General features: G+C 34.0%; 1 protein-coding gene across 1 annotated transcript in view; it reads left to right on the top strand.

Annotated features, from left to right (window-relative positions):
• The window catches only part of shot (dystonin-like protein short stop), a 1304552-nt gene that overhangs the window by 425919 nt on the left and 851762 nt on the right, over nucleotides 1–26871 (top strand). The window contains exons 26-27 of the mRNA XM_090402172.1: nucleotides 4506–4666; nucleotides 17876–18014. Of these exons, the coding sequence (XP_090258298.1) occupies nucleotides 4506–4666; nucleotides 17876–18014 (300 nt within the window). The remainder of the gene's footprint in view (nucleotides 1–4505; nucleotides 4667–17875; nucleotides 18015–26871) is intronic.

The following is a 26871-nucleotide window of genomic DNA, read 5'->3' on the forward strand; positions in this document are numbered from 1 at the left end:
TAATAGCCTTCAGAACATTTAGCTAACTTCCTTGATATTTACTTTCTATATTTTTACATTTCTTACATTTTAACCAACGTCTCCCCACTTTTATAATATTTATGTTTTTCTCGCACTGTCTCTTTCACTTCTTGGGTTCATATTCGGTTCAGATGGTAAAACACCATGAAGTTCATATTTTTCTGTCCTTATAATTACTTTACCATGTGCTTTCCTGTCTGTATCAGTTCATACTTTCTTCATAGTTTGTCACTGACTTCAAGGCATGTTTTTGTTTTCAACTGTCATTTTTTTTTTTTCACCTAATACTTCTATATTTCAGCTTATGCTGTTTGACTTGCATGCTTTTTAAAATTTTTGTACATATTTCTCTTTGCTTTATGATATCCATTTTTATCCTGCTCAAAACTAAATGATGATCACCTCCTCTTTCAGTTATACTCTTGTATTCTGAACTAGCATGAAGATATCAATATCAACAATAACTTATTCACTACAACTCCTTATTTCTTATGTCTTCTCTACATGTGATCTCTAACAAGGACCAGCTGCCTTTGCTTGTAGCTCAAAACATTTCTCCAGTTCGCCATTTTGAAATTTGTCTGTCACCCTGCTTGAAATTGTTTGTCATCTAAGAAGTTTATCTTTATGTTAGTGATTTAATGCCCTAACTACTTCTTCCTTTTTGTCACATCTACAGCAGACTCCATGCATGCAGGTCTCCATGCAATTGTCTGGTGTGTGTGTGTGTGTGTGTGTGTGTGTGTGTGTGTGTGTGTGTGTGTGTGTGTGTGTGTGTGTGTGTGTGTTTTGGGTGGTGGAATAATAATCAGCTTTACTTCTGGAAGATAGTCCTGTGCTCTTTCATGGGTGGGTATACTACCCATTTATCTTAATCAAGAGTAGATCCTCTATTTCAGATTGATTGAAACCACTATTATATCTTGATTTCAGTAACTACCTAAGCAGCCAAAATACTTGGTTTCCTCTATCCATGTCTCTTCTGTGCAATTACTTCTGTTCTACAAACTCCAATTTTCTTAGAAATGCCACTAGTGTGTGTCAAGCTGACCATTTTCTTGATTATTGAACCACTCTACTCAGGAGTGATGATCAATCTCTGCTTCTTGAAGTTTGCTGATATTTCAATGGACACTGAACTGTTGATCTGATATCTGTATTCCATATCTTTTTTTTTCAAGTTTTGAGTACTCATTTTGCAACTAGTCACAGCTTGTTTGTAATTAAACTGAAATTGCTAACCAGATTTTAACCATGTTTTCAAACTTTATATTATAGTCATTTGGAGTATATCCAACATTGCACCATGTTAAAGTATAATTATATTAATTACCCTGGACTAACCTTACCTCTCATGGCAAGTATCTAGTCTATCTATCTATAAGTATGTAGTCCTGTCTAGTCTGTCACCTATTCAGTTTTTCTTCGAATGCCACAGAAGAATATAACAGACCATTTATCAAAGAAGAAATGAAAGCTGCTTTGCTTAAATGTTGTCTAACTGCTGTTGAACCAGATAATATTCATTACGAGATGGTAAAACATTTGTCAGAACTGGCCATGGATCAGCTGTTGCACTTTTACAACAGAATTTTCTGTGAAATCATATTTCTGGATACTTGTAACAAGGTGATTATAATTGCCTTACTGTCCAGTTGCTCTGACCAGCTGCTTGTGAAAGATTGTAGAAAAAATTTGTTAACTCTTATCTTTTATGGTTTCTAAAGATAAACAACCTCTTTTCCAGAACACAATTTGGTTTCCAAAAATACTATTCTACAAGTGATTATCTTGTCTGACTGGAAGCATCCATTACAAATGACTTCTGAAACGTGAACATCTAGTATCAGTTTTGTTCAATATGCAAAAAGCATATGACACTGCTTGGAAGTTTGACATACTGAAAGACTTGTATAATTTTGGTGTTAGAGGGAATCTCCCTCTTTTTATCGAAAACTTCTTATCTAACCAAATCTTCCAAGTCAGTGGGAACTGCCCTCTCCTGCCCCTATAACCAAGAAGAGGGAGTCTGACAAGTTTAAGTGTCATGCTTTTGTAATCAAGATCAACTTGATAACAAAACAACTTCCTCCAGCAGTAAGTAATTCCCATTATGTGGATAATGTGAGGGTCATAGAAAGACAGCTGCATTTAGCCATTTACCATCTCTCAAAACGAGTGCTTGCAAATGGTTTCAGATTTTCACAACAGAATACAGTGTTTGTGCACTTTTGCTGCAGATGTGGTCTTCATCCTGATGCAGAAATCTCATTAGGACAAACTTAATTCCAGTTGCACCAGAAGCCAAGTCCTTGTGACTGATATTTGACAGTAAACTAGTTTCCTCCCTCAGATACATCAGTTATGAGACAAGTGCCATAAAGCAATTAATATTCCATGCATCCTATCTTTCACCTGCTGGGGTGCTGACTAATTTTCTTTGCTTTGATTTATAGGGCATTGATAAGATAAAACTTGAGTACTGGTCCCAAGTTTGCGTTTCTTCTAGAGTGAGTACACTGTGATGGCTACATCCTATTCACCATCAAGCCATCAGAATTGCAACAGAAGCATTATGCATACCTATTCCTACTCTGTATGTCAAGATAAATAAACTACCTTTGACACTTTGACACCAACAGCTGTCTCTGCTATATGTAACTCAAATAAAATTTTTGCCAGAGCTCTCCACTTATCCAACTGTCTTTTGGTCACAATGAGAGAATCTCTACAACACTCAGCAGATGCCACAAAACCCTTAGAAAACATAGCTCAGATGCAACTAACTCACTTCGATCTTGATAGTAATATATGTCAGCATGCAGCTCTTCTTTCAGCAGGCTACTGAAATTTTCCATCCCTACTCTCATCTATCAGCAGCATTTCAAAGTTCCTGTCTACACAGATGTCGCAAAATCGGAGGACTTAGTGGGATCTTCTGCTGTCTTCCTAGACAACATTATATCTGCAAATCCTACTAGAATGTAACAACTTAACTGAAGAGCTGAATGTGGTAGGGCTTGTACTAAAATACATTAGATTCCACTAATGTATTTTATCAACGGTGCATATTATATTGAGACTTGCAAAGGTCTATTGCAAAGGCAATAAGTCTTGAGTAATAGCAACATCTGGTGCTTTCTCTCTGATTCACTACCACCTCTTTCAGTTATAGGAGCTACACTGTGATGTATGCTTTTATTGAATTCCAAGCCATGTTGAGATTAAGGGAAGGAAGCTTCAGATACTCCAAGGTCAGTTCATTTCTCAAACATTCGCCATCTGCCTGTACCATACACAGATTATTCACAGATTATCAGACAAAAACTTCTATCCCATTGGCAGTTATCTTGAGAGAGAGATAACAATAAGCCTACCAAATTAAGCCTGAAATTAAATTATGGCACTCTAGCATGTGCAGAGTTTGAACAGAGGAAGTTGTTCTTGCTTGGCTCTGCATAGGTCATTGTCTTTTCACCCACTCCTTCCTTCTGAGGGGTGATTATGTGCCTGTGTGTGAATTTTGTGACTCTGGTCTATCCAGCACTCATATTTTAATGACTGTCCTTGTTTCACCAATGAGTGCAGTCATTATTTTAGTGCCATTTATAATCTGAGTCCTACACACTTAGGCAGATTTTATCAGTCTCATCAGCTGTCATCTTGGTTTTTAAGTTTTTATGGAGTATTAATCTTTACTACCTTATATAAAGTATATATTTTTTAGTTTGTTATTGTAAATATGTTTTTAAAAAGCCTCACATTTGTGTACATTTTATGAATTTTAATAATTTTTTATGCTTTTTTGCATCTATTTTTTATGAGTCGTTTACATTTATTTTTCTATACTGTTTTTATGTCATCTTACTTATTTATTAAATAGTGTACTTCTAAAAATTGTTTCATTTACGATTTTGTTATTATTTTGAGTTATTTATTACACATTTTTGGCACAGTGTGATAATAGCTGTCCTTGGGCCATTAAACCCCAAAACAAACAAACATACCCCTTCCCAATTCTTTTTACTTATTGTACTTTGCTTTGATCCATTAGCCAATTCCTTTTACTTATTATGCCCAGAAGCCTGCTATAGGTATAACTTTTGATATTGATAATGGTTTATTTTTTCTCTCTCTCTCTCTCATTTTCTAGTCTGTTTGTTCTCTGATAAGTTACTTATTTAGCCCTGCTACAAAAGAGTGAAACAGCTCATATAAATGTTTCTCCTGTTCTTTGAACCCAATATTTACGACTGAAATGTATTATTTTGGTTGCAAAACATGGATAAGTAGCATGTAGCATTAATGATTATTTGTTGTTTGACCAGAATCTGTTTGTAGACCACTCTTTTGTTTTTTAAACTTAACAATTTTGAAGTAATTTTTATCATAAAATATTAATTTACAGCAATTCATTTTTTTCCTGATTTATTTTTGTTATATATTTCTTTATATTAATAATAACTATAATTATATCCTGATAGGAATTTGAAAATGAGTTACAAGCTCTAGAACCAGAAGTTAGTGAAATTCAGCATATGTACAGATCAGTTACTTCTAAAACTGCACCTCTTCAGTCAAAATATAATTCTGTAATGGAGATTTGGAATAATATTTGGTCCATGTCTAGCCTTTATATTGAGAGGTAAGAGTAATGCATGTTTTAGGAATTGAATACAAATAATAATAATAACAATAAACAATTTTGTAGGCAAGATAGATGCTCTATAATGTTTTACATGATAAAATACAAAATTCTGCTAATAAATGTTTAGTTTATTTTGTACTTATTTGTATTTTGCTAAATTAATATATATATAAATAATGCTAATAAGAGCTATTTGTTATAAAATATGACTGAAATGCAATTTGAAACTTTATCAGATTGCATTTCTACTTACTTATTTTAAATGGCATACTATATTTAATAATATTTTAAAATATTATTTTTGAAATGTGTTTCACATCATCAGATCATTTGTGAAATTGAAAAATCAGCTGTTAACTGCAAGCATATGGTTTTGGAAATAGAAGTAACCACTGTATTACATGGTAGTTAAGTTCCTGTAAAATTTCATGTGGTGCAAAATCATATTATACAGACTAAGAACCAGTAAAAAAAACAGGGTTACATTCCAAAAGCCAACAAAAATATAATATATATAAATCTGCTACAAGTCTGCAAGATTCTCTAACTAAATTGAATAGCTGTTGTAATAGATATGGTATGAAGGTCAGCAATAAAAAGACAAAGACAATGAAAATAGGCAGAATCATTGAAAATGTCAACTGTTTTGTGAATGGAGAACCTGTGGAACAAGTAAAACATTTCAGCTACTTAGGCACAATTTTTACTGAAGATGGTAAACTAAATATAGAAATAGACAACAGAATCAGCAAAGCTGGTATCGTGGGAAGTCAATTGAATAAATTCATATGGAATAAGAAAGAAATTAGTCGGAACACTAAATTAGCTGTATACAAGACTGTGTTCAAACCAATTTTAACTTATGGATCTGAGAGCTGGGTCAGAAGTAAAACACTTGACCAAAGACTAGAGACCGCAGATATGAGAGTCCTGAGAAAGATTAGAGGCGTGAACAGATGGCATCAATGGCAATATCATATTAAAAATGAGGATATTAGGAAAGAACTTGACATTGTCAGCATCCAGGAATGCGTTAGCAGAGCTAATCTCAGATGGTATGGTCACTTAAATAGAATGGGAGAGGAAAGATTAGCAAAACAAGTGTTCTCTGCCAGGTTGGCAGGAAAACGACCCAGAGGAAGACCAAGATATAGGTGGATTGATACGGTACAAAGTGCCTTAGACTATAGAAATATAAGATCTGATAATGTTGGAGTCTTGACAAGTAACAGACTGATTTGGAGGAAAATTGTAGATAGGAAGTTAGTAATGATGTAATTTTTTCATGTAGTACTGTCATATCCTGTACACCCCTTGAGGGTACATGGCAGGAATTTGATGATGATGATGATGATACTTTTAAAGAAATTGTTTCGTTTTGAGTGGTGCTTTTTTACTTTCACTAGGCATAATTTAGGGTTTAATTTAATTCATGGCAAAAAATTCGAATCATTTAGAGCATCAGTTTTTGCTCCTTCCTTGCACAATGGGTGGAGCAAAATTATGCCAGTTATATAGAAATATATGAAAGACTCAACCAATTCACATGAATGTTCTTTTAGTATACATTCTGATATCTCACATATCCCTTCTGCAGAATTTCTATTCTGGTTATGCATGATTTCTAGAACCTCCTGAAGTGCTTCTCTCTCTCTCTCTCTCTCTGCATGCATGTGTAGATAGATGAACAATAGATATATTGTTCATTTGGTGCCTTTACAAATGGCACCAAAATCCTACAGAACAGTAAAGTAGTGCCAAAAGCAATGTCTAATGTAGATACTGGAGATGAAAACCTTTATCACTTGAACAAAAGCATTACAACACTGGTATTAATTGATACAGGTGAAGATAATTTAGTTCTTGAAATTTCCAGGTTAAAGCAGATCATTAGACAGTTGACCCAGGAGATAGATAAAATTGATAAACATTTAAAAAACTCAGACAGGATAAGCAAAATAAGCAGAGCAATAAGTGATTGCAGAGTAAGGAAGTTGGTATGCTGTTAGTAAATAATAATAATAATCAAAGTCAATTAGAATGTAAGAAAATGGGAGTAGTAATGTTGGTCACAAATTAAAAGCTTGAAGTGACTGGGAAGTGAAAATTAAGAATGCAATGAATACAAATTAAACATATGATGAAACAGAAAAGATAAGTAAGAGATCATACTATTCATAGGAACAAATGATTAGTAATTAAGTAGTGATAAATACAGTATGAGAGAGAATATGAAAGGATTGATGGAAGAAGTAAGGAAAAATAGGGATAGAGTGAAAATATTACTTTATTTCTGAGTTATGATAGAAATTATAACTCAAATAAAAAATCTCACGCCCATTTCAACAACAAATCAAATTTGATTTGATGTTGAGGTGTGAGATTTTTGATGTCGAGTGAGTTTGGTGGTGGTAGAAAAGACTTATTTATTAGGGTGAGACTGAATCCAGAGAGTCAAAAAAAGGCTAGATAATGGGAGGAATAGTGAGAATGTGTGCATAAGTTCCACAAAGTTATGCAGATATAATTATGATATTAATCTCTGTGGGCATGGCTATGAATCAGATAAAAGTGGATCTGTATGCTTTGGATTCAGACTTTTTTCAGTGTCTGTGGGGGTAGGAATGAGAACTTTGCCCAGGTGATCCAATTAGACTGCTGACATAAATATATGAAAAAAACCAGGAGATAACTTAAGTCTATACACAAATGCCAAGAGCTTCAATAACAAAGAGGTGAATGACATTGTGGCCTGTCATTGTTGACATTTGAAAACCTGGTTTCTGGGAGTTATATGTAGTAACTGGAATTGAGTATAAAGTTTATACTGAGTTATGAATCAGATAAAAGTGGATCTGTATGCTTTGGATTCAGACTTTTTTCAGTGTCTGTGGGGGTAGGAATGAGAACTTTGCCCAGGTGATCCAATTAGACTGCTGACGTAAATATATGAAAAAAACCAGGAGATAACTTAAGTCTATACACAAATGCCAAGAGCTTCAATAACAAAGAGGTGAATGACATTGTGGCCTGTCATTGTTGACATTTGAAAACCTGGTTTCTGGGAGTTATATGTAGTAACTGGAATTGAGTATAAAGTTTATACTATTTTAAGAAAAGATAGATAGAGGAAATTGGGATACTCCTAATCATATCATACGATTTGAGTCCATTCAGGATAGAAATTCATGAAAGCAATTATAGTAATAATGTTCTATGTAGCAGTGAGTTTGAGGCTATCTGGTGTGAAGCAGAGGCTAACAGGATAAAATGTATGGTAAGGTACAGAATTGGTAATTCATTTGCTGGGGACAGTGAAATGAATAGCCAGATTATCCTGATAGGTACTAAATATTAATTATTATGGATGACTTGAATTATCTGAACATTGATTGGGTAGCAGAGAAAATTCATAAGAATGAAGGAGAATTTATTAAGCTATCAAGAGAACTCTCTCAGCTGCATGTGTAAAAAGGAACTTATTGTTGAAAGAGCATTAGATGTGATCATAGCATCAGAAGAAGTTCTCAGTTAAAGCTGTGACTGTTTTACTACCAGATTGCTGATAGTGATTGTACCATACTGACTTGGGAAATAGGAAAGTATATGGATGTTCCAATTAGGAAATGTTATATACTGAATTAAGATGGAAATGATTAATGATGTTTAATCACCATTAAATTAATTGTTTAATCCTTTATCCAAGTGTAAGCAAACAAATGACTTTTGTATTACTTCAACCTTGGTATTTCTTCTGGGTCTGGTACCCGTTGATGAGACATTAAAGATACCATGAAATTTTATACTTGGTTTTAATCCTTATCCCACGTAAGTAAACACAAAGTTTTGCACATGAAATATTATTCATGTCTGAGCTACTTGTATACAGAGGCTAATTACTTCATATCACTTGCCTTAGTATGTATCCCATAATGCAAAGCACACCCCCTTTCAGGCATGTATAACGCAATGCATAATGGGAAGGGTCACTACCCAGACCGGTTTCAACCTTTATTGAGGTCTCATCAACGGGAGCCAGATCCAGGAGATATCAAGGTTGAAGTAATGCAGAAGTCATATTTATCTCATATACAAGTCGACAAAAAGTGCTTGACCTTATTAATAAAAATCTCCGGATGAGAGGAAGATGTATAAAGTTTTTTATCTTGGGTTTATTATATGTACTGCAAAGATACCAAGAAATCTTATACTTGGTTTTAATCCTTATCCCAAGTAAGCAAAACAAAGTTATGCACATGAAATATATTCACGTCTAAGCTACTTGTATTTTTTTTTAATGTTGGCCCATATACAGGAGGTTGGCTGGTCAACCTATAGAACGTTAGTACCATATATGGGTAGTGGGTTGGGAAAGGAGAAACTTATTTACATTTGATTTAAAAGCCTGTATGTTGCATTCCTTGGGAAATACGTCAAGGGGAAAACTATTCCACAGTACCGCAGTAGTAGCAGGGATGAAGGAGGAGGAAAATAAACTTGTTCTGTGGGTTTCAAGTTGTACTGTGAAAGGATGTTGGGCAGTAGCTGTACGTGTCTCAATGGGCTTAGTACAGAGTGGGGGAATTATTGATGCTGTTTCGGATGAACATTTTCCATGGAAATATTTATAGAATATACAAATCGCAGAGACCAAGCGTCTATGTGAAAGTGAGGGGAGTGAGTTGGTGAGAGATGGGTCATTTATCAATCTAATTGCTCTCCTCTGTATTGAGTCAAGCATTTTGAGGGAGCTTTTAGGAGCCCCACTCCAAATGTGAGAGCAGTATTCGATAGCTGGGTGGATTTGAGATTTGTATAATGTTAACAGCTGTTTAGAGGTGAAGTGGCATCTTGAGCGAAAGAGAAAACCTAGTTTTTTGGAAGCTGAGGATGCAATTGTTGTGATGTGTTTATGCCAGGAGAGGCTTGGTGTCAGGGTAATTCCGAGAAGAGAGAGGTCTCATCTTGTCTGGGAATTTGAGTGTTATCAAAAACAATGTTGGGGGAAAATGGTTCTTTTTTGTGAGAAATAAGACAGAATTGGGTTTTACTAGTGTTGAAGTTGACTAGGTTATCTGAGCCTCATTGGAGGATGGCTTGTGGAGGTCAGAATTAAGGGCAGTGGTGGTTAATGTTCTGTGGTTTGAAGTGAGTTGTGTAGAGTAGGGTTTGTCAAATGAGAGGGAGGAGTGTAATGTGTTGTCATCTGCAAAACTGTGTATTGGGTTAGAGGTCAACTGAAGTAGGTCATTGATATATAGACGGAAGAGAGTCGGTGAGAGAACTGAACCTTGTGGGACCCCAGCATTAGTTGGATGGTGAGAGGATAGGGAGCCATCTACTACACCCATAGTGTTCGCCAGACAGGAAGCTGGCAATCCATCTGCAGAAGGATTGTCAAATGATGGGAGTTTGCTTAGTAAGCCTTTGTGCCAGACCCGGTCAAAGGCTTTAGAGATATCAAGTGCAACTACTTGGGATTCACCAAATTTCTTCATGGCATTTGTCCAGCAAACAAACAAAGTATATAAAGGTTAATGACTTCATATCACTTACCTTGGTATTCCAACACAGTTCCTTTCAGGCATGTATGATGCAATGCATAATGGGAAGGTTCACTACCCAAACCAGTTTCGACCTTTATTAAGGTCTCATCAGTGGGAACCAGACATGGAAGAGATACCAAGGTAAAAAAAACTTTCTACATCTTTCTCTCATCTAGAGATTTTTATTAATAAGGTCAAGCTCCTTTTGTCTACTTGTATGTGAGATATATATGACTTCTGCATTACTTAAACCTTGGTATCTCTACCAGGTCTGGCTCCCACTGATGAGACTTCAATAAAGGTTGAAACCAGTCTGGGTAGTGACCCTTCTCATTATGCATTGCATTACACATGCCTGAAAGCAGGTATGCTTTGCATTATGGGATACATACTAAGACAAGCGATACAAAGTCATTAGCCTCTATATAACAAGTAGGTTAGACGTGAATATATTTCATGTCCAAAACTTTGTTTTGCTTACTTGGGATAAGGATTAAAACCAAGTATAAAATTTTTTGGTATCTTTAACGTATAATGAACTCGAGGTAAAAAACTTTCTACACCATTGATGAGACCTTAGTAAAGGTCAAACACTGTCTGGGTAGTAGCCTTTCCCATAATACATAGTATTATACACACCTGAAAGGATGTGTGCTTTGCATTATGAGAGACTAAGGCAATTAATGTGACATCATTAACCTCTATATACAAGTAGCCTAATCAACTTCACACACAAACTTTGTTTGCTTACACTTGGATAAATGATTAAACAAGAATATAATTTTTTGAAATTTTTAATTTAATTGCATTGAAAGCTTTGAAAAGATTCTTAAATGTTGCAATATCTGAATGTGTCCCTAGAATTCAACAACCAGCTCGGGTGGGAATGAAGTGGATATGAAAAGATATTGTAAGAATAAGGATGAGAGGAGTTATGAAATATAGAAATTACAAACTACAAATGTTAAGAGCATTATATATAAGTTAGTCTGAAAATAAATTGGCTGTGCCAGCTAAAGTTTACCCAGAAGAATTTTGGTCGTTATGCTATAAGAAATGAAAGAATGAATGTTGAGGAATAATTTTGCTGAATTGAGATGGTACCCTTTATCAAAAGCAGATGCTCATATAATGAGTGCTCACTTTGCTGAGATCTATCAATGTGGTGTATTTAATTTGGCACATGGTGCTACCACTACATTGGATGAAGGGATAGAGGTATGAGGAAGAGGATCATTCTAGAGCTGTTGGATAACTTGGGTGAGAATTCTGCAATAAGGATAGATGGAAAATCAGCATGTTTGCTAAAGAAATATTTAGCCAAACTAGTTGGGCCCTTGACATATCATATTTGTGTGATTTGGTCTCAGTTCAGAATAAATCTCACAGGAATGGAAAGAGTATATGGTAGTTCCATTGTAACAAGGGTGGAGTAAAATGTGATGTTTAACCACTCTGGCATAAATCACTCTTACTCTGATTTCAACAGATTTAAATCTTAAATTAATGTTTCCAAGAAATTTAATGAAGGTCAAAACAGGTATGAGTAGTGATCCCTTACATAATACATTATTCACTTCCACACTTCCTTTTGGAAGTGTGCTCTGCATTATGGGGTACTAAGGCAATCAAAGTGAAGTCATCACCTCTATATATACATGTAACATAGTTGGGAAGATACTTCACATGCAAACTTTGTTTGCTTACTCTTGGATAAAGGATTAATTGAGAATATAATTTATAGTCAACTTTATTTTAATTGCAACCAAGTGCAAAATCTTTATAAAATTTTAATCTTCATCTTTTCCATTCTCAAATATGTCTTTAGGTAATATTGAAATAGACAACCCTACTTTTATCTCCAGTACCAAACATTGCTTCATAGGAAGTTCTTTTAACAAAGCTTTGGAAAACATTCAAAATGAAAATTTTCTGATAAAGAAAACTACCATGAAGAAATTTTTGAACTATGTACAGATACACATATAAGTTAAAATGTAGAAATATAGGCTGATTAATTTAATCAGCCTACATTTTTACATTATAACAAAACCTTTGGTATGTTTTTAAGAATCTATTTCGGCACACATTTACACTTAATATTAGATGCAGATGATGATTCAAATTGTTTTTACTGCATAATTTTTTGTGAATTTTGTGCAATAAAAAGAAAACTTTTAAAACAATGAGAACAAGCCAATGAAGATTTAAGTATGTACACCCTCTATCTAAAAAGAAACAGAGCTTTTCGAAAATAGAAGAAACTAGTGGGGCCACCTGTTGTATCTTTTTGTTGTGGAAAGCGGCAACCTTCATTAATGTTGTGTCAGCTGTTTATGACATTTGTTTCATTAGAAGCAGAGTTATAGTGCCAAGAGTGACAGTGTGTTTTGACGAACGGTTGGAAAATGAATTTCAAACAGAGTGCTGCAATTGACTTTTGTGTTACACTTGGTAAGAGTTTTATCGAAACGCATCAGATGCTTCAAAAAGTGTACGGTGATGAATGCCTATCCCGTACTCAAGTTTATAAGTGGGTTAAGTGATTTCAAAGTGGTTGTGAGATGCTTCAGGATGATGAAAAGCTGGGCCGTCCAAAAACTGGACTGAGCTTAGTTAACATCCAAAAAGTGCGTGATTTCATCAAAGGAAACCTGAAATCATCCGTGAGATTGATTGAATATGAATTGGGAATTCCAAAATCAACTGTGCACAACATTTTGACTGAGAGTTTGGGCCTTTGTAAATTGAATTCGCAATTTATTCCCCACAAGTTGACTGACGACCAAAGAATGTATTGAATTGAACACTGCAAGGACCTCATTAAAACCGCTCATAAGGACTCAAACTTCCTTGAAACGATCGTTACTGGTGACAAAACGTGGTGTTTTGAGTATGAGCCCGAAACCAAATGCCAGAGTGCTGAGTGGAGACCACCAGAAGAGGGGCATCCGAAAAAAAGTCGCTTGAAGAAGTCAGAAGTAAAGCCAATGCTGATTTGTTTCTACAATTCCAAGGGCATTATCCATAAAGAATTCATTCTGCCAGGCCAAACGGTCAATGGTGAGTTTTATCTCGAAGTTTTCAAGCAATTGATTGCGAGAATTCGTCACGTATGGCATGAATATCGTGATGCAGGCTGCTTGTCACTTTTGTACTATAATGCACCATCTCATCGTTCAAAAATTGTGAGACAGTTTTTGAGCAAAAACCAAGTTTGTGTGTTGGATCACTCGCCCTATTAACACCCTGTGACTTCTTTGTCTTCCCTCAACTTCATTTGCCGATGAAAGGAAAGTGATACGACACCATTGAAAACATTCAAGTGGCAGTAACCACAATCCTCAACAGTATCCCAAAAACCAATATAAAAAAAACTCATTTAACTAATTAATTGACCATGTAAAACGCTGTATGGAAGCTGAGGAAGAGTATATTGATTGAAATAAATTATTTGAATAATTATAATTACACACACACATAATAATAAATAAATACTTTTGATGCAGGACATCCTGAAACTTATATTGGTTCTACAGTGCATATTTAAATTCCTGAGGTATGCTATAATGCTCACTCTGTATTAGCTGTTATACTTGGAAAAAATGAAGATGGTTCTTATAAATTGGGCACTTGGTGCTCATGAGGAAAAACTTATTTTTTGAGAAGTGCTACCAGAAAATGTCTTTTTGAAGTGTGCCTACAGCACAATCATAGGTTTGTGAAATGTGTATGTAATTAAAGATGTTGTCCCACAAAATGTGTGTTATGAAAAGAAATCTTTTGTATAGTTCAGAATGCAATCTAGTTCATTGTCACAAACGTCATTGTCCATAGTGAGTTTCAAACTTAGGGCTTGATTGTTGGAGACAAGATATGCTAACCACACATCGCCACAGGCCTGCATTTACATTAACATATGATTTTTACAATTAAGTTTTTCATTTGTATTCATTGGACATATAAATTAATTTGTGAAAATGAAAATCATGTTAATTATTTTAGAAATACATATATTAGACCATTGCAATATTTTGTCAACCAATATTTATTTTTTTTATACACTTTAACTATTTAGTATTTTCTTGAGTGACTAAATATAATAACTATTTTAGTTATTCTATAGAATACCTAAGTGATTTACTACATTAAGGAATTTATTCTATAAATTTTTCAAATAGCAGATCATTCTTCAAAATGATCTGCTATTCTGTAGATTATTTGAATTGTATACTGTAATGGTAACATATTTTGTGTGTATGTGTGCACACATGCACGCATGCGTGCACACACACACACACACACACACACACACACACACACACACACATAGGGATATACTGTATATGCATATGTATAGACATGAAAAACAGGATAACTTGTCACTTGAAATGCAATAATAAAATAGTTGTATCCCAGGTCACAATTTAGGGTTGTAAGGGAAAACACCACCAAATCAGTGAAAAGGGTGCAAAGGAGAGTGTTAATGATATGTAGACTGTAGAATATAGATTATGAGGACAGATTGAGAGCTCATGAACTGCAGATACTAGCAAACAGGAGAAAGATGGGTGATATGATAGAGACCTATAAATTTTTGGAAGGGTCAATATCATGGAATTATTCACTTTATGAAGGGTGGGAAGAGATGAGGGAGAATTGGTTAAAGTTGAGAATGAATTTGCTCAGAAAATGAGCGAGAGCTAGATTTTTTGCTTACAGAGCAGTGCATGATTGGAATGGCCTGCTTTGGAGGTGATGAGTGAGATAGTATGAATAAATTCCAGAGAAGATATTATAAATAGAGTGAGAAATATGTGGCCTCCTTTCCTGAGTCAGACTCCCCACAGGTCTCTTGTAAGAAGAATGTGTGTGTGTGTGTGTGTGTGTGTGTGTGTGTGTGTGTGTGTGTGTGTGTGTACACTCACATTAACACACACACATGTATACTATATATTATTATTGCAAGAGACCTCCAAGGAGTCTGACTCAGGAAGAGAGGCCACATCACTCAAACCACCTATCATACTTTATATTCTGTGAGTGTACATACACAGATATACAGTTTGTATGCAGGTTGAAAAATCTGAGTTTCTTGTGTGTGTGTGTGTTGGGGGGAACTGCTGCCACCATATGAGATGTACTAAATCATCTTTATTTAAATATATTTTTCCTTGAAATCGCTCAACAGTCATCAGTGACTTCTGACTCATTCCATTCATTGACCACTCTTCAAACAGATAATCTATTTCCTAAATTGTTGCTGACATTACACACTTAAACAATTTCTAGGGGAGTGAACAAGAGTTCCAAAAGATGACCACTTGTTCTTTCCCTTCTTGTCTTAAAAAATTTCTACTGCATGAGTCTTATAAAACTCCCTAGTAACATACAGTAGTTTCTGTCATGCCGTCGCTTTTCCTTCCATCAGCCAATTTTCTTGACCCAGTTAAATGTTCAATCTGTCCTCATAGAGAGCATTCACATAGTATTGTTACGTGCCCCTGGATTCCCCTCCATTATTTCCTCATCCCCAAACCAAATCAGTGTTCAGAAGTAATCCACACGTGGCTGTATGAAGGCTTTATCATTATCATCACCATCAATTTCCTGATATTTACCCTCAAAGGGTGTTCAGGATGCCATGACAGTATACTATATAGATTAAGTTTACATTATTGTTAATCTCCTATTAATAATTTACCTCCAAATTAGTTTATCACTTGTCTGTCAATGCTGCAATATAGTCATATCTAACATTTGTTCTTCTAAGGCAGTTTTATGACCATCTATCCACCTAGATCTCTTTTCTGTCATCTTGTTATCAAACACCTGTTTTACTAACCATTCTGTTTAAGTGGTCATACTACCTTAGATGAGCTCTGTTCACACATTCTTGAATGCTAACATGTCAAGTTTCTTTCTAATATCTTAATTTTTACAGTCTCTAGTCTTTGATCAAGTGCTTTATTTCTAACCAATTCTCAGATCTAAGTCTTATATAGAGGGTTGATAATATCCATTTTTGCTTGGCAACATGTTTCTTCACCAGCCAGGTGATTCTGCAAGCTATTTTGTTCACTTCTAGGGGAGTATGTCTGTCCACCCCTCAATCTGAAATCCTTGGCCTTATCAATTCACACAGCCCAGTTCTATGATTTATTTATTTATTATTATTATTTTTATTTGAGCCTCCATAGCTCAGTCGGTATAGACAAAGCCCTTTGGTCGGAAAGACCTGGGTTCGATTCCTGTCAGTGACGTGAGGAACTTTTATCTGGTCTCTTTTGACAAAAGGTGAGTTAGCCGGTCTCATACGGAGGTAGGGTGGGGGGTTTCCTTCATCCAGAAACTCAGGTTTTTTGTCCCTCAGAACAGGCAAACTGGCCACTTGAACACATGCATCTACAGACATAGGACACACTGGGAGGCATAGGCTAACCACCTTATCCTTGGGATGGGTATGGAAGAGCTAAGCACAGTTTTTTATATATTAGGCCACTAGGCCTAATACATAAAAAAAAAAAAAAAAAAAAAAAAAAAAAAAAGATTTTCAATGGTGCAAAGACATCCAAGGTCATACTCTGCCAGGACACAGATCACACCAGTACATATGATAATTGGTTAGTAGGACGATCACAAACATCCATGCTCTTGGTGGGATTCGAACCAACAGCCTCTTGGCTGGAGAGTAGATACACTAACCACTTGGTCAACTTGGCCAGTCCAGTTCTACGAATGTAGTACACAGCTTGTAATCTTTTCATCCGAAATTACACAATTTTACATCATAATAGCAACAGTTATTTTCTGTTCACTTATCAGTCTAATTAAATCCATCTTCAGGTTCTTTATTTTATCTTTATTAACTCTTATCCTACTGAGTTTTTCATCATTATGCTGGTTATTTCTCCTCAGATCATTTCCTGTATCATTAAAGTAAAAGTCAATCATCCTCTTATCCATATTACCAGCTTTATATCCATTTTTCATTCATTTAAATTTATGCACTAAACTTCTATGTGGTATCCTGTCACATATCTTTGCACTATCTAGCAATATCATCATATAACCATTTCCTGTATCATCTCAGTGTGACTTAATTATAGAAAGTAGTAAATTAATAAGACAAAATTTACCTTCACAAGCAGCGTTATGTCATCTCTAATATTGTCAGGATCTTTTTTTTATCAATTGGGCTAAATGTAATATTTCATTTGCCAAAAAACTTGTTTAGACTGCATGTTCTAAATCAGATGTGATATCATAGCACTATTTATATTAATCTCAAACTAACAAATGTATACGTGGATGTGTGTGTTTGTTCTGTATTGGATTTAGTAGTGACAATGCTTTTGGAGGATAATTTTTAAGTTAGAAAACCTGGATTTGATTTTTATCTAAGATGAGAGGAATATTTATGAGTTCTTTTCAACTGAACGTAAGTTAGTTGGTCTCATGGTTGAAGGATTTTATTCTTCTTGGAACGCTTTTCATCCAATGAAAACCAACCAACCAGTGAATGGGTTAACCTTATCATTAACAATATTATAATTCAGAGTCCTACTAATTAATTGGGCATGTTTCTATTATTATAGGACTTTCAAAAGATAATGGTTGATATGTTTCATTTATTGATAATAAATAATTGTTTGTTTAGAATGAAATGTGTGGATATAACAATACAGAAATTAGAAGAAGCCATTCAGCATGTAGCATCAATAGAAGTTCAGCTTGCTTCATATGATAACATGCCAGCAGATCTTGATGCACTACATAAGGTTCATCACAACCTAGTGGTGAGTGTTGTCTTATATAAAGTATACATAATTTGCAAAATGTTCCATTCCTTCTTGAAGAAATTTTTCAACATGATGTGTAACTACTGAGTGGTGGCAAATGGTCATATTTTTGAGAATGTTAGGGTTTAAGCAGAGTTTTTGTTTAATCAAGTGTAATGTTACATGTAATTTTTTTTTTTTTAAATAACGAAACCTGTGGTGTGTTCATAATTAGAAGAAACACACGTATAAACCACAGTGAAAATTATTTAATTGTAAATATTTCATCCTAAGTATCTTAGGACATCATCAGTACAGTATTTAAACAAAAATGTATTTAAACAATTTTTGTTTAAATACTGTACTGATGATGTCTTAAGATACTTAGGATGAAATATTTACAATTAAATAATTTTCACTGTGGTTTATACGTGTGTTTCTTCTGATTATGTAATTTTTTATCATACTATTAGTAATATGCTTGATAACATGGCATGTTTGGAAAGTCCAGAATTTTTTGTTTAAATGATCTCATAAGATACATTTCCCAAACAGTGTAGTTTATGATAAAGTGAGTAGGGATGGCAAGAGTATTCAATAAATGTTTTGTATAGTATTCGAGGGGGGAGAGAGGGTTGGATGGCTTTGAATGTGGACAACAAGAAGCATGAATATGGGAGAGCAGGGGTAGGTTATGACTTGTGATTGGAATGCAATGGGTGTGAAATTAAATAAGAGTGAAAGAATGATCGAAGATAAAAGTGATCTAAAACAAGGAAAACAAGGAAGAGACAATGTAAAAGACAGATGTGATATAAGAGAATTACTGAAAGTGATACTGTTGAGTGTTACATTATACAAAATGGTAGATACAGAGACTGGAAAATTTTGAAAAGTAATTCAGTTTGGGGACAGGCATTCAAGAGAAGTTAAAAAAAAAAAAAAAAAGAAATATGATATACAAAGAAATAAGAGATGAAATGGTACAGAGGATGTGTACTATAATGAAATGATGCATTATAAAAAAGTATGTAAAAGTCCCGGCCTAGATCCTATAGAATAGATGCTGTTTTAAAGCTGACTATTACATAAAGTAAAAGCTCAAACCCTGATGGTAGCAAACTGAATTTCGTAGCAAATGATGATATAGTAAACAATGACTACAAAACGGTGTACAATTTCTTGCTATTTACATACATTTCAACAAGTAGAACCTAGAAAATATTGGGAATTAGAATATAGAAAATCACAAGAAACAGAAACAGAATTTCTTCTTCTTTCCTGTGATTTTCCTTTAATCAGAAATTGTGCTCTGATGACAGAATACAGAGGATTAGCAGGAATTAAACATAAAGAACACAAAAACAACACATGAAAAAGTACAAATGCAAAAATAATAGGAGATATATATGAAAGAACTAGAAGTGTATTGAATGATGAAAATACTGAATTAATGCTTAAGTTTCAAAATATTATGTTAGATTAAATGAATGCCACATATCTGAAATCTTCATAATGAACAAAAATGCACAGACTACCGTTAAAATCAAAAATTCTAAATAATAGGTTTTTACCATATTATTAATTATAATAATTAATCTGTATTATTATAATAATTAGTATTTTATGGGATAGTTCATTGGGTCTGAAGACGCATTGTGGAAGATCTGAACTATTTACAGAATAACTGGTGTACTTCTTGAATGCATTGACTGACAAAGCACTCCCAACAGACTCTGGCCATCTACCCCACTCATTCACTGCACTCCAAGTAAAAACATCTAGTCTTCATGCCCTTGTTAAGCATACTCTTACTCAGTTTCCATAAGTGACTGCTTGTTATGACATTGTTAGCATATCAATACCATAAAAACCCTTTTGGTAACTTAAATGTTTCTGTCATATTTCTATCATAGTCCCCATTGTATGAGGATGTTGCAAAAACTGATGTGTTTAACTACTGGTCTATTAGTATCTCTGTTGTGTTGGTATAGATTTTAGAGAAGTTGATAAGTATTTGCTTATATATATATATTGCATATATAAGTATTTGCTTATATATATATATATATTGCATATATAAGTATTTGCATATATACCTTGAATGTCTTTGAACTATAGTTGGTTCTGTCTATGCATCATTGATATTAGGAAGGATCTGGCAGGAGATGTTCAATTTTTTGCTGATTTTGCAAAGACAGGCAGAGCAGTCAGGGATGCCACTGATATGCACTATTTACGGAATTGATTTTAGGTGGGAACTGTGTGCAAATGATAATTGTTGTCAGTTCACAGCTAGTATAGTTGTACACTTCAGTGTGATTAGATTTCTAGCAGATGTTATATTGGCAGAATTAGCACTTGGGGAAAGTGATGAGGCTATGGATCTTGGAGTTATTTTGGATAGGAAATTGTATTTCAAAGTTTACGTACCACAAAATGCAAATACAACTCGGAAGATAATTGTAATGCTGAAATGAACATTGACATGAAAGGATAAGTAAGTCATTTTGCTTAGACAAGGACTTAATGAAACCATATCTGGATTACTGTGTGTGTGCATGCAGATTTGGTCTCCTGGGTTCTGAGGAATAAAGAAACTGTGGGAAAAGTTCAAAGAAGTATAAAGATGGTATTGGGATGATGCAGAATGAAGAGGTCTGATATAATAGAGGCCTTCAAACCTTTGGAAGGATGATATAGGATATTAATCAATGCAATTTTTGTTATATGGATGGCTGGGAGACAGCAAGGGGACAAAAATCTGCAGAAGTTTTCATGTATGGTTAAGAAGTGAGTCAGAGCTAGATTTCTCTCTCACAGGGCAAGTGAATGAGTGGAACAGTGCCTGTTGAAGTGGTGAGTGCATCTAGTTTACATGAGTTTAAGAGAAGGTTATGATAAATAGTTTGGATGATGCATTGTCTCTCTTCATAAGTCCTTGACTTCCTCAAGGTTTCATAATAATAATATGGCTATGTAATGTCTATGTTACTTCTTCATCAAGCTGGTGTCAAAAAAAAAAGATTTTTTAATCTGTTTTTTAACAGTTTAAAAAATTTCCTGAAAAGATTACACTCTTAAATCCATTTTATAACAATGACAAAAAACATCCTTTCCTGATATAAGTGCTCACTTCATTTAGTGAATAAAACAATTTTCTTTTCCATTATGTTGGGGGAGGGGGAATAACCATTGGGAAATATATTTACATTCTACTATTTGCTATTAACCTACTCAGAAACTGCATATTATAAAACTCCTTAAAGACAGACTATACACTATATCTAGCAACAAAAACAAAAACGAACAAGAAGTGGATAATCTCAGAGAAGTGTTGTATAGAATGACTACAGTTTGAAAACCATCAAATCTCTGCAAATGTGCAAGAAAACAAATATAAAGGTTCATTCAATTTACCATATATCAAAAACATCACAGATGAAATAGCTAATGTATTAAAATAGTGTGGCCTCAAAGTTTGCTTCAATCATGTGTAAAAAAAAAAAATAATAATAATAATAACCATGATAATAATAATTTTGATGCTTAGATCATTCCCAAACCTGATTAGCCTATGAAGAAGTCAGGTATTTATAAACTATTCTGCACTCATTTTACATTATAGTGGACAAATGAGAGGTTTGGGAGGAATTCACATAAAGAACATACGAAGGACTTTGAGGAAACAGAACGTACAAATTGGGCCTAGCTTATGATACTGGGGAACATCATCATCAGGTAATTTGGGAAATAACAGGAATGTTTTGCATTGAATGTAATACTAGTATTTAAAGAAGCCTAAAAATAACATGATCTCCAAAACAGTACAATAAATTAAATTATACCAGACTAGAATTTTCCATTTGAAGAATTTATATAGTTTTTTAATCATTTATTCAAGTGAAGCAAACAAAGTTGGCACATGAAGTGTTCTCACAACTTTACTGAGGCAATTGCTGTGAAGTATGACGTCATTAGCCTCACATGCAAACGTTGCTTGCTTATGCTCAGATAATTAAAACAAGAATATGATTTCTTGTCTTGTATAATTTCACTTGAAACCAAGTGATAAAACCTTGACAGTCTAATAAAAATCAAAGCCTTTAACAAGGTCACCTTGCCTAAATTTTGACATAAAATTCACTGAATTAGGTTATTAGCGTTGCAATGGCACAGATCAATGAAGCACATGTCTGAGATATTAACACAATAAGTATTATCAGTTCAACAATTCTATTAACAACAGTTGGGTATTAAAAATCATTCTACTATATATTTTCAAGTTGAAAAAAATTAATTCTTCACAATGGATAACAAAAGTTAAAGATACTCTATTTCAAAAATAATTCTTAATGAAATGAATGTCTTCATCCCTGATTTCACCCACAATTTCCAAACATGCTTTGTTCTCCAAGTGTGCCTATACAGTTCAAGAAAATAGTTCATCATATTACTAGTGGCTTGAAACCAAAATTCCAATGCTACACCTAGCTTATATCACAGCTCACAGCAACTGCAAAAGAATCCAACAAATCTAAATCCAAATTTGAGATGACTAAAGGCTGTCAACTTCACATCTATCCATAGCATACCGATAATGACATGCTTCACTTTTCTTAGCTCATTCGACAAACTTTCTACTATTGAAAGCCTCAATAGTAGAAAGTTTGTAACTAGTGCCATAAACTCTAATCTTGCTATTCTGCATTGGTACTAGGATAACCATGCAAACTGCAGTGCTACCAAAACACAGCCCCATGTAATTTCTTGCAGAAAGATAATCACTTCTCTTTTAGTAACATCTAGATCAGTGGTTCTTAACCACTGATCTAGATCTGGGGTAGGTGCGAGAAAGCATTTCCAGGGGTGCAAGAGAAGTTTTTAAATTTTGACCCAGATTCGATGGACGACACCTATTTAATAAAATATGATCTTATTGAAATACGAGCCAATGCACGTATTCAAATAGAATTTGAAAAACTGGACTTAGAACAATTCTGGTGTACACAGTTAGAACCTTATCACAGCTGGCAAAAGCAGCATTGCAGACACTTTTACCATTTGCCACCACCTGTGTGAAAGGGATTTTCATCACTTTTGCACATAAAAACAAAAGCCAGAAATCGCTTAAATGCAAGTGATGACTTGCATTTAAGCTGTGGCTCTTTCAAAAAAGGAGCCTCACTTCAAAAGTATTATTATGAATAAACAACAACAATATAGCCATTAAAAATTGAGATATTGTTTTGTATGTATGTGTTTATTTTTCAATAAATAAATTATCTTGCAATAGATGTAATTTCCTAAATAAAGAAATAGAAACACATTTTTCAAGGAGGGTGCGAGAACTTATTTTTAGATTCAAGGGGGGTGCCAATCACTAAAAACGTTAAGACCCACTGATCTAGATATACAAATATGATCATATTTCCCTTTTTTGGGCTGATTTATACCTCCATCCTTTCCTGGCAGAGACATGGTGCAGCCATAGCTTTTTCAGCTGCCAAACTCAATTACTTTTGTGCTTGAGGTATACTACTTTGCACCTATGCAACTGTTAACACTGTATAAATCTGAAATCTGCCAAACTGTGGAATATTGTTCATGTTGTTACTTCCTTTTTTGTAGTGCACCCTGTTAACAGGTATCCACATGAATAGTTCATGAATGAGGATAGACTAGCAATTTGGGGTTTAGCTGATTAAATTGTATTCTGTGTTGCTCTAAACCAAAAGACAATGATAGTAGAAAAATAATGAAAAATCCTGCTGGTTGAAGCAATACCTGGTTAAATAAGGCTCTGCTGTCTTCTTCAGGGAAAGCAGAAAGTCAGCTAAATTTAGCAGAATGAATTCCAGATAGGTTCAATAAACATAACAAATATTAATTGAAAGGAAGTAGAATTGGCTGAAGAATTAGAGCAGTACCATATTGACACAGTTGATTACAGAAAGTAAGGAGTAGCTATAAATCTTCAGCAACACCACTATGATATTGTCAGGAAATATCAAGCACAGTGATATGGACAAACATCAAAATTGGAAATTGGATATTGAGACTTATTGGTGCCTGTGGCCTAACAGAATGTTCTATTAAGAAAGAAGTGGAGGAATTTTTTTGAGTTATTAGAGAAGGTAGCTGATATAAAGAAAAAGCTGATTCTCATTGGAGATAAGCAGAATAAGACATGAATACCAGAGATATAGAAATGTTTTGGGAAAATTTGAAGAAATAGGCAAAGCTAATAAAACATTCTTAACTACTTGCTGGATTTCTGTTCAGCACATGGGTATCATAACAAATACCATTTTTCACCATAAAGATGTGCACAAATTTATGTGGAGAGAGAATACAAGGAATAAGAAAAGTCTCATTGACTATGTTATTGTGGATAGTGATATCTTTGTACTCTTTCAGGACACAAGAGTAGGAAGTGATCTCCATTTAGATTTGAGCAGAATAAGATTGAATATATACTGATCAGAAAAAATATGTCAAAATTTTAAAATGAATTAAAGTTGAAAAAGATGAATTAAAGAAGTTAAAGTTTGAAGATAAAATGCCTCATCTCATTAGAGATTCATTGGCAGACTCCAAAGAAAACTTTGATCCAGCCAGAGTAATATGCAGTAAAGTTATCTGGAAGGATAGAGAAATCTGAACTGAAGAAGTTGGTAGATGTTAGAGGCAATATAGAAAAGAACAAAGTGTATTTAAAGTTCATAGCAAGTTTATATCATGTGATCTGTGATAATCCAGAGAAAAATGTAAGAAAGCAAAATAATGTGTAAAATTAGCTAAATAAAAGTCTTAGGAAGACTGGCAAAATATAGAAGATAAACATTAGGAATGTGCAAATGTGCTAGATTCTAAAAAGTTTAGACATGAAGGAAAGAGTACTGCAAAAGGAATTGGGAATTTCTTTTGCAGTACTCTTTGAAAACTGAAGATAAATATATCCAAGATGTTTGGAGTTAATTTGAAAGACTTAAATGAAACAAGAAGTAACAGCAGAGTGGTAGAAAATATCCAAGAGAAATGCACTCATACATATCAGTGTGTGAGGTATTGATATCTACATGGTGTTTTCTTGAGATTTTGGCTCTGAGTCTCTGAGGTTTAGTTTTTGTTTTCAGATTCTTCATAATCAAATTCCTGTTATTTACCCTTAGGGAGTGTATGGGATATTAGGATAATATCCTACATCCTAACTACATGAAGAAGTTAGATCATTATGAATTTCTTATCAAAAATTTTCCTCCAAATTAATCCATCATTGAAATCTTGACTGATTGTCAAAACTCCAATATTATCCTATCTTATAATTCTGTCTTCTAAGGCACTTACTGTATCAGTCCACCTAGACCTTGGTCTTCTTCTGGTTTTTTTTTATTGCTATTCTGATTAAAAAAAAAGTTTTGCTAATCTTTCCTCTCTTATTCTATTGAAGTGACCATGCTACATGAAATTAGCTCTGCTAACATGTTCTTCCTGAATGTAACAGTGTCAGATTCTTTACTAATATCTTCATTTTTAATATGCTAGTACAACAATTTTATCTTTACACTCTCGTAATATCTTTGTAATCTTTCTCAGAACTCATATTTGATAGTACAATGATTTTATCTTTACACTCCCATAATATTTTTGTAATCTTTCTCAGAATTCATATTTGTGGTCTATAGTCTTTGATCTTTATTTCTAACCCAGGTCTCAGATTCATAAGTTAAAATTGGTTTGAACACTGTCTTATATGCAGCTAATTTTTGTCTTTTGATTAAATTTTCTTTTATTCCATAAAAATTATTCATTTGACTTCCTACCATACCAGCTTTGCTAATTTGGTTGTCTCTTCCCATATTTGATTTGCCATCTTCTCTATAAATTGTGCGTAGTATATAATTTAAATGTTTTATTTGTTCTGTAGGTTCTCCATTCAGGATGCAGTTCACATTCCCAATGATCCTATTTTCATTGTTTTTGTCATTTTATTGCTGATTTTCATCCAAAATTTATTGCAACAGTTAATTCAATTAACTGTTGCAATAAATTTAAGTCAGGGAACCTGCAGCATTGTACTGGATTACTTAGAGGTATAACATCACCTGCATAATGTAAAGAGCCGAGATGAATATCTTATTTTTGATGTCAGGTTTAATACCACTTTTCTTCATAATGTGATCCATATATACAATGAATAACAGCAATACATTCTTGCCTAACACCCGATTTAACATCATATTATCTTGTGATCATTAATATCCTGATATGTACCCTGGGGAAGAGGTGTTGAGGCTACTCGCACAGCACTACACAACTAAGCTTACATTATTAATAATCTCCTATCACTAATTTTTCTCAAAATTAGTCTATTTGTTAGCACTCGAATATTGTCATATGTAACATTTCATTCTTTTAAGTTACTTCTGAATGAATCATTCCACCTAGACCTTGGTGGATTGATTCTTCCTTTGGGTCTTTTTTTGACATCTTGGCAAAAACCATCCTATACCTCCTTCAATTCTAATTGCTGACTTACAACTCAAATATAGACGAAATATTTCTTGATATAATGTCCTATTTACATCATGTAACTGTAGCATTTTAAACAGCTTTTCTTATAGTACTTTGTCATATGCCTCTTTCAGATCAACAAAACTTAAATACAGATCCTTGTTATATTTCCATGGTTTTTCAACTATTTGTCTTAAAGTGAAAATTTGAACCTGACAACCTCTGTTTGGTCAAATCCAGCTTGTTCTTCTCAAAGCTTCATTTCCACATTTTGTTTTACTTTTTCTCAAGTTTGATAAGTAAAGAGTATTGCAGAAAGTTTTCCACAATCTTGGAAAATTGTTAATTCATATGAGAG

This window comes from Typopeltis vanoorti, chromosome 12, assembly GCF_054136105.1.
Source record: "Typopeltis vanoorti isolate ZY-2024b chromosome 12, IOZ_Tvanoo_1.0, whole genome shotgun sequence".
Lineage (NCBI taxonomy): Eukaryota > Metazoa > Arthropoda > Arachnida > Uropygi > Thelyphonidae > Typopeltis > Typopeltis vanoorti.